Here is an 8,668-nt window from a genome sequence, read left to right as displayed (position 1 = left end):
TGAAACTAGCAAGGTCCAGATAGAAATCATATTAAAAGCAACTGCTGGCTACAACTAGTGCAGATGAAGCACAATCATCCATAAGCTACATGTTGCAAAGAAAGTTTCCAAGGTTGCTACAGAGAGTTAACAAAAACAACTGCATTGTTTCGCATGCTAGGGAAGAGGATCAGAGATTTAACTAGTAAACCACCAGGAGCATTAATAGCGAACATCGTAGGATGATGGGCGTCCACCCCTACCAGGACGATCATAAGGCCCAGGCCTTTCCCTGAAACTTCCACCGCCATTGTAACGAGAAGGCCCACCAGTTCCATATCTATCACTTCCACCACCGCGTGATCCTTCCTTGTCATAGACACCACCACCTCTTGGCCCCCCATCTCTTTCATAACTACCAATGCGAGGGCCATCCCTCTCATAGCTTCTCTCCCTGTTGTATCCATTGTGCAGGTAATTGTCCGGTCCCCCTTTATATCTATCACCTGAAAAGTGATCCCCAGTAGGCCCATATCGATCACGACCACCACCATAACGGCTGTCCCTGCTGTCTATGCGGTCTCGGTCCCCATAATGGCCACCATCATAGCGATCATCAATATAGCGATCGTTGTAGCGATCTTGTCCCCCTCGTCCACCACCTCCCCCAAATTTGGAGCGAGAGGAAAAGCGACCATCACTGCCTCCTCCTCCAGAAGGGCACTCACGGGCCCAATGTCCATGACGACCACACTTGAAGCATTCATCTGACTGCCCAGCAAGTGGCGGCCCATCAACACCACGATAGCCTCCTCTAATACTGGACTTGTATCCACCACCATCATAGCGAGTGTTATCAGTACTCATCTTAGGTTCAGCCTTGTTCACTGAAATGACTCTTCCATCCAGCTCACGTTCATGCATCTGGCTAATAGCAATCTCTGTTGCACGTGCATCAGAAAATGTCACGAATCCAAAACCACGAGAGCGGCCAGTATCTCTCTCCAACATGACCTACAAATGAGAAGACTACTAAGCAATGCATAGACATGTTTAGTCCAACCAGTTACCCTGCATATGGCAAGACATAGTAACATAATATGCTCGGTTAAGTTCAACAAACATCAAGAAAAACCTCAACATGTTTAAGTATTAGTGTATATAATAATATTAAGTAAATGATTGCGCAAACAAACATACAGAGATATAATGCTAAAATGAACATAATAAAATGTGATAATCCTGTAGCTAAAAAATTTCTTATATCTAATTCTAATGCAAAAAACATTAATGCAATTGCAAAGCCACCAAAAGAACCACATAAGCAGGACACACACCACTGACATTCAGAGTGAACAAACATTTAAAATCATTGACAGAAATTTATTGTTTGTTTAGGTGAATGCACTAATCTACTCAAAGGAAAACAAACCATCCTCAATGACTGAATGTGTTCACCCACTAAAACATATAAACAATTTTTAAATTCTGAATGTAGCAAAATCAGCTTATTTATTAATTATGAAATTATAAAAATGTGAAGGTATGAAAAATTAATATTTTCATGTTTAGTTGATTAATGCTCTGTGTCCAATACATCCGATGATCTAATCTCAATACTATTAAAAATGAAAATACTGTTAAGATGTAATGAAACTATAAATACAACTACAGAAAAATAGAATCTTCAACTTTTGTAACAGAGAAAAAAGGATGAAGGTGAGAAGAATGAGGGAATCAATCCACTGATTACAACAATTTAATTGGCATGAATAATGAAATTGATAATAATAATAATAATAATGGAGCATCCAGAAGTTTTCATTGGGCTATTGCTAATGTTGCCTAAAATGGTAGTTCTATAACAAAATTTGTATTAGTGATAATAACTGTATCAATACCAAACCCCTGATATGGATAAGAGTATTGATGTAGTTAACAGTGATGGTGCAGGTAATGACAATGTAGGTTATGGTTTGAATTCTGGGTAGAATCATAAAGGAAAAATGCAACTAAATTTATAAAGAAGCATTTCCATCTTTCTCCTAAAAATATATCATGGATGAAAAAGCACTCACACAAATATACAATCATGTATTACCATCAAGAACTGCATAAGTTGATAATGAAGCTTATACCACTTGCAGATATGGTATGGATGAGAGAAAAGAAGTTGATTGAAACAGAGATTATCCTTGTTTAAATTTGATGTATTTAGAAACACAACTTACCTGATAATGATGTGATATTATTGAACCATCTGTCACGAACACAATCTGAGACATTCAAGCATTTCACTGTTTTTTTTCTTTGGTGTGTGTGTGTGTGTGTGTGTGTGAAAAGAGCCTGCAGCCTATTGCCCATGCGAGTAAGTTTTATACATCTTGTTATACAACCTCGTATTTGCTGAATCTTCATCTCACAACCAGTGAAAATTTGCATTTTCGGGCCAGTACAACCCAATGAAAGCATATTCAACGAAGCACATCGAAAAGAATTTTTAAATTAATTTGGTGAATCTGATGTGTAAACAATGAGTTTATTCTTCCACTCTTAGAACGTTTCAATCTTAAGTAGGCATTTCCTAACAACAAAATATGCAACTCTTTGAACACCTTCACATCAGTCAGATCTTCCTACATAGCCAAATAAACAAAACACTGGGACAGCTACCAAAATTTCACAGAATGCATGATAGTTGAAGTCTTAAGCTCAAAGGCAATAGTAGAGTGACCGCAACTGACGAGAATCAATCTAGCTAGTGCATGAAAAGTCAAGCAGTCCTGGAACCACATTTAGACCTCTGCAAAGGCTAGGAAGAACCTTGAATTGGGATTATTCCAGTAATAATAACCAGTCCAAAAAGCAACTTCTGTATCCAAGGATCACTATGACACCACGATAATCAAGGAAACAGCAAGCTACATGTTAATACTATGCTAGTGCTAATCACTCTGATATTCCATATCAATCATTACTGATCTCTGTGAAGAAAAACTTCAGAGAACTCCAAAATGAGCATCTAACTACATGTATCTGGTGAAAAACCTGAACTAAATTAACCATATATTACACTTGGAAAGACATTAACAGCAGCTACAAGGCCAACAGTTTAAGGAAAAGGTACAGAGAAATTTTATAAGTGCAATTGGTTCAACAGATAAAAGGGAATCAAGCTAAGGATAGCACTGAGCAATAATACTTCCTGCTTTGGTAATAATGATATAATAGTCCTGAGATTCATAAAGCAAAATCTATACTAAAAATGCCAACAGATTCTTTTTCTGGCAAATTGTATGATTCAACAGCTGTCAATTAGCAACCTTCACTGATTTTGTTGTTGTTTCTGGTCACTTGGTCCCTTTTAAAGCCAAATTACAGGCAATGATCCAATTCATTAAGGAATCAATCAACCAATATCAAAAGGCATTTCCCATTTCTACTCTTATCCAGCTTCAATGGCATTTCCATCATTTTCCTGTTGAATGGTTTGGAGATGTTACCAAGTAGAATTTTACTTGCAAATTGCCCTCCTTTTTAATTTCCATTCTCACTTGACTATATTTAATCTTAGATGAGAACTTCAAGCTAATGTTAGATAGAGGATCGAGTTAAGGCACATCTAGAGGAAAGCCTTTTGGAGAACCATCTTCATTAGTGTAACACCTCAAAACCTCAAATATTGGGATTGAACTTTTTAAATGGAGATGTAAGTGGGGGAAAGACGTTAATATCAGTAGATAAGTGGTATGAGAAGCTCCTGCTAGCTGAAGGGTCACAAATATTCAAAATCTGACTGAACACAGAGCTCAATGAACTAGAAGCACTGGGATTGTGAATTGGATTAATGGATCAGTCAAAAGACATTTAGAGCATCCCTTAGAGAAGCCAAATCATTCAGCCAATTCAGACATTGCAAAATCAACAATAAAACACACTTCAGAGGATTTCTCAGCAGAAAGAATGAACTTTACCCTAAGCTAACAAGGCAACAAGTCAAATCCAGGATTAAACACTCGAGTCAGGTCAACATTCTCTTATGGTGCATGCCATCAGAGGATAATAACTCAATGATCAATATGGTATCCTTCTCTTTTGATCTCAAAGTGTTTGTTTAGGTGAACACGAAACTAAAAATCAAGCCTTTGGAAGCCTTTTATTGTCAGCCATGCAAATCAACTGGACAGAAATTTAAAAGTGCTATGATCTGCAACAGTGTACTGAATATTATGCATGCATCACAAACATGATTCGTCCCTGAAAACTGGTTCATAACATTGAGACCCATAAGCAGCAATCAAAAATAAACAGAGCCAAAGATGCATCTTTGAGGTGACTGAAGAGTCGAATGTGCTAGTTAAGTTTTCAAAGGCCAACTGTGAGAGCACCACATCAGCCAAAAAATAACAAAGCAAGCTCCCACTGAGAGATTTACACCAGGAAGTCATCTCCATCAAACCATTCAACCAGACAAAAACAAACAAACTTATCCTCATGCCAGCAAACACAAGAAACTAAGATAATTGGCTGTCTTGTAAATGCACCTAAGAAGATCAAGGCAGAACTGAATTCATGTCGAGCCCAGCAGCCAAGTCATCTCATCATATCAGATAGATTATGATGAAAGATACATAGAAAATGTAAGAGTCAATGCACAGCCAAAAAAATAACTAAAGCAACTAAATGTAGAGCATCAGTGTGTCACTAAAATAGTTGCTGACAAAGTACAAGATAAGCAGTATGTTGCTTTGTAAAACTGATGCAACCATAGACAATGAATGTTACTTTTCTAAACTTGCAGATTCAGTTGAGACTGAACATGATCTTTCTTTCATGAACATTTGCTAATTGCTCTAATTGACTTTACTGGTAAAATGCAACTTGAAATTTCTAATACGCATATAAACCTTGCCAAAACATGAACCCTAAGGAAGAATAAAAAGACTCCGTACATGCCTAATGATCTATGTCTTATCGAGGTAAAACAAGAGTAAACCCTAATTCTTTAACTGTCGAAACTGAAACAAAAAACGAGGAGACGAATTCATACTTGGGCCTCGATGACCTTCCCGAACCGGCTGAACTCCGCCTCCAGCCGGCGCTCCGTGGTATCCCTCGACAAGCCCCCCACAAAAATCCGGTTGTCTTCCTTCGCCGACATCACCGCTGCAGATCCCACTTCCAGAGAATCTACGAAGAAATAGCAAATCCAAGATGATGAGCTGTAGAAATCCTTTGGCCGATGCCTCCTCTCGACCAGAAATACAAGAAGCGAGCGCAAAGGGCTGAAACCCTACCAGGAACCGGATCGACGAGAAGGCAAACCCTAGGCGAATCGACAGGAACCGCACGGCTGGGCTTTTAAAGGGCTCGTCGAGGATATTGCGGTAGGATACCTCGCGGTGCACGTTAAACATTAAGATGGTCTACGGATGAATTTACCATCAACTCTCTCCCTCTAAGTATAAAGTTGATTATAGATGTTATTATATTAGAAAAACATATATATATATATATATATATATATATATATATATATATATATATATATATATATATATATATATATATATACAGAGTTGTTCCCCTGCGGAACAACTCGTGCGGAATGGTGCGGACCTGCCCCCGTGGCAGGTCCGTGTCAACGTTAGTTTTTTCCGCGTCAGTTTTTATCCCTGCAGCCCTAATTTCTAGCCCACGCACCCGCCGACCCCTTCCTCCTTCCTCCTTCCCCCTCCTTCGTCGCGACGCAGCCGCCGACCCCTTCCTCCTTCCCCCTCCTTCGTCCTCCCCTTCCTCCTTCCCCCTCCTTCGTCGCGACGCAGCCGCCGACCCCTTCCTCCTTCCTCCTCCTACGTCGCGACAGCCGTCGACCCCTTCCTCCTTCCTCCTCCTACGTCGCGACAGCCGCCGACCCCTTCCTCCTTCATCGCGACAGCCGCCGACCCCTTCCTCCTTCATCGCGACAGCCGCCGATCCCTTCCTCCTCCTTCGTTGCGACAGCACCCGCCGACCCCTTACTCCCCTTCCTCCTCCCTCCTCCTTCATCGCGACAGCACCCGCCGGGGGGAAACTTCACAGACGCGGAAATCTCGTCGCGCCCAAAGCTAGGGTTTCGTCCCCTTCCTCCTTCGTCGCTGTCGCACCTGCGCCCTCCGCTTCCATCTTCTCGCTTTCGCCACGAGCAGAACTCCGCTCGCAACCGGTGCCATCAGGTTATCTTGAAAGGAAGAGTTGAGAAAGGAAGAGTTTTTGAACTATTTTCGAAGATTTCAGATTGTCCCTCAACAGGTTATCTTTTTTTTAGCTTATAAGTTTTGAACATTTTAGCTCCATAAATTGATTACATATTTCCACAGATGACATATTAGAAGTATTGGTTGCTAGTCAAAAACCAATGCGTTGGATTCTTAGCTATGCTATAAAAACCATAAATAGTTTGTGAAAAAATGGTTTAAATTTTAGGAAGGAAAAAGGAGTGTCATTATGTTTAGAGCGGATCATTATTAATGCATGAGGTTCATATAGTTTCAGCAATGCACAGACCTGTTTCAAAGTTTTGCAGTTATTTAGACTGTAGGGTTCCCATCCCTCGTAAGTAAGAGAATTTAATTGAATTAAACTTGCAGTTTTGATTTTATAATAAGTGCATGATCAATGTTACATCAATTAAGAATATTAGTGTAGATGAATCTGTGATTGGTTATCCGACATCACTTAATTTTTTTTATTTGACGCTGTATCATCAAGTCAAATAACTTATAATCTGTGATTTGTTATATGGTGTTTTCTCTATTAAATTGTTTGCAAATTTGACTTTATAAAAAATAACTTATATTTCTTATTTATTTATCTACTTATATATTGTCAAATGTAATGCGAGGAGCTTCAGAAATGGAAGAAAATACAGTTGATGATCAAGAATTCATTCCCCAAGTTGTAGATGATAGAAAGCCAAAAATTGGAATGGAATTCTCATCACTAGAGGAGGCATATTCATTCTATAATCAATATGCACGAGAAGCTGGATTTAGTTCAAGGATAAACACAAGCAAGAAAAATAAGATAACAAATGAAGTAACATGGAAACAATTTGTTTGCTTTAAAGAGGGTCATACAGATCTAATGCGGTCGAATAAACAACCAAAAGTTGATCATGTATCAAGGGAAAGAGCACGTGGCGCAGTTAGAACGGGTTGTAAGTCGAATATTGCATTTCTCAAGAAACAGGCCGGACCTAATTGGGTTGTCAGTAACTTCATAGAAGCCCATAATCATCCACTCTCGACTCCATCAAAGGTGCATTTGCTACGCTCACATCGTAATATTTCAGCAGCAAAGAAAACATTGACAAAACAGTTTTCAGAGGCCAATGTGCCAACTTGTCAACAAATGCGAATATTGGAAATAGAGTATGGAGGGCCTGAGGGAGTCGGTTGCACAGAAAGAGATATTAGAAATTTGGAGAAAAATCTAAGAGATGAACAAAAGGGTATTGATGCTGAATCACTGATAGAGTTTTTTACATCTAAGCAAGATAAAAATTCAGCTTTTTTCTTTGATTATGAGACAGATTCAGATTACAGATTTAGTAGGTGTTTTTGGGCTGATCATGTATCAAGGAGGGCATACAGTGTATTTGGTGATGTAGTTGTATTTGATACGACATATAACACCAACAAATATGGCTTGATTTTGGCACCCTTTGTAGGGGTTAATCATCATCATCAGACAATTCTTTTTGGTTGTGGGTTTCTTAGTGATGAGAAAACTGAGTCTTTTATTTGGTTGCTTACAAAGTTCTCAGAAGCCATGCCTAAAGGTTCACCAAATATTATCATCACTGATCAAGATCCTGCTATAACAAAAGCAATTGCACAAGTTTTCCCTCAAACGGTGCATCGATATTGTTTGTGGCATATATTGAATAAATTCTCAGATAAATTAGACCCTTTGACTTTTCGAAACCACTATCACAGCATAAAGAACGTCATTGTAAATTCTACAACACCTGATGATTTTGAGAAGTCATGGGAAGAGACTATCAAAGATGCTAACTTAGAGAAAAATGATTGGTTGTCCTTGATGTATGAATTGAGACACAGATGGGTGCCAACATATTTTAGTCATGTATTTTCTGCAGGAATGTCAAGTAGCCAAAGATCTGAAGGCTCACATGCATTTTTCAAGAAATATGTCTCAAATAAAAACTCATTAATGGATTTTATCACACGTTTTAATAGAGCATTGAGGCATCAAAGACACAATGAGTTAGTTGCGGACCATATTGATATGAATGAGCAACCCAGGGTTAATACAACCTAGCCAATGGAAACTCAAATGGTTAAGCTGTACACAAAAAAAAAAATGGCTGGAGTTTCAAAGTGAAATGACCGAGAGTCATAGTTATTATGTGCAACAGTCATTTACAGGAGTTGCCTCAGCGGTTTACCACGTGATGAAATTTCAAAGTTCTTCTTCCTCAAAATTAAGAGTGCTTACGCATGACAAACAAAGAGATTACATATCGTGTAGCTGCACAAAATTTGAGTTTGAGGGCATTCCATGCAGACATATGTTAGCTTTTTTTCGTATCAACCAAGTGTTTCATTTGCCTGATACATATATACTCAAACGATGGACACGACTTGCAAAAGTTGGAGCAATATATGCTTTAGGGGAGCAAAAT

The 8,668-nt window shown here is 38.9% G+C and overlaps 1 protein-coding gene across 3 annotated transcripts; it reads right to left on the bottom strand.

Annotated features, from left to right (window-relative positions):
- Positions 1-5,387, bottom strand: LOC122045134 (glycine-rich RNA-binding protein RZ1C-like). 3 transcript variants are annotated; one of them, XM_042605211.1, is made up of 3 exons: positions 5,277-5,387; positions 5,030-5,169; positions 1-993 (listed from the first exon to the last, which is right to left on the bottom strand). In XM_042605211.1, exons 2-3 carry the CDS (start codon positions 5,138-5,140, stop codon positions 202-204), a joined length of 903 nt encoding a protein of 300 aa, XP_042461145.1. In that variant the 5' UTR covers positions 5,141-5,169; positions 5,277-5,387; the 3' UTR covers positions 1-201. The 3 variants fall into 3 exon arrangements, with proteins under 3 accessions (XP_042461145.1, XP_042461147.1, XP_042461146.1); XM_042605213.1 differs by lacking the exon at positions 5,277-5,387 and adding an exon at positions 2,211-4,523 and having other exon boundaries at positions 1-1,050; positions 5,030-5,159; XM_042605212.1 differs by lacking the exon at positions 5,277-5,387 and adding an exon at positions 2,211-4,523 and having other exon boundaries at positions 5,030-5,158.
- Positions 5,388-8,668: the final 3,281 nt, after the last annotated feature.

The sequence above is a fragment of the Zingiber officinale genome, chromosome 2B, assembly GCF_018446385.1.
Source record: "Zingiber officinale cultivar Zhangliang chromosome 2B, Zo_v1.1, whole genome shotgun sequence".
Taxonomy (NCBI): Eukaryota; Viridiplantae; Streptophyta; class Magnoliopsida; order Zingiberales; family Zingiberaceae; genus Zingiber; species Zingiber officinale.
The sequence above is the reverse complement of the archived record's forward strand: the minus strand, read 5'-3'. Positions and strand labels throughout refer to the sequence as shown.

Coding starts and splice junctions, on each gene's coding strand:
- LOC122045134 (XM_042605211.1), bottom strand. CDS start 5,140: ATGTCGGCGAAGGAAGACAACCGGATTTTTGTGGGGGGCTTGTCGAGG. Junction 994..5,029: donor GGAAGGTCATCGAGGCCCAA/GTATGAATTCGT, acceptor TCTCATTTGTAG/GTCATGTTGGAGAGAGATAC.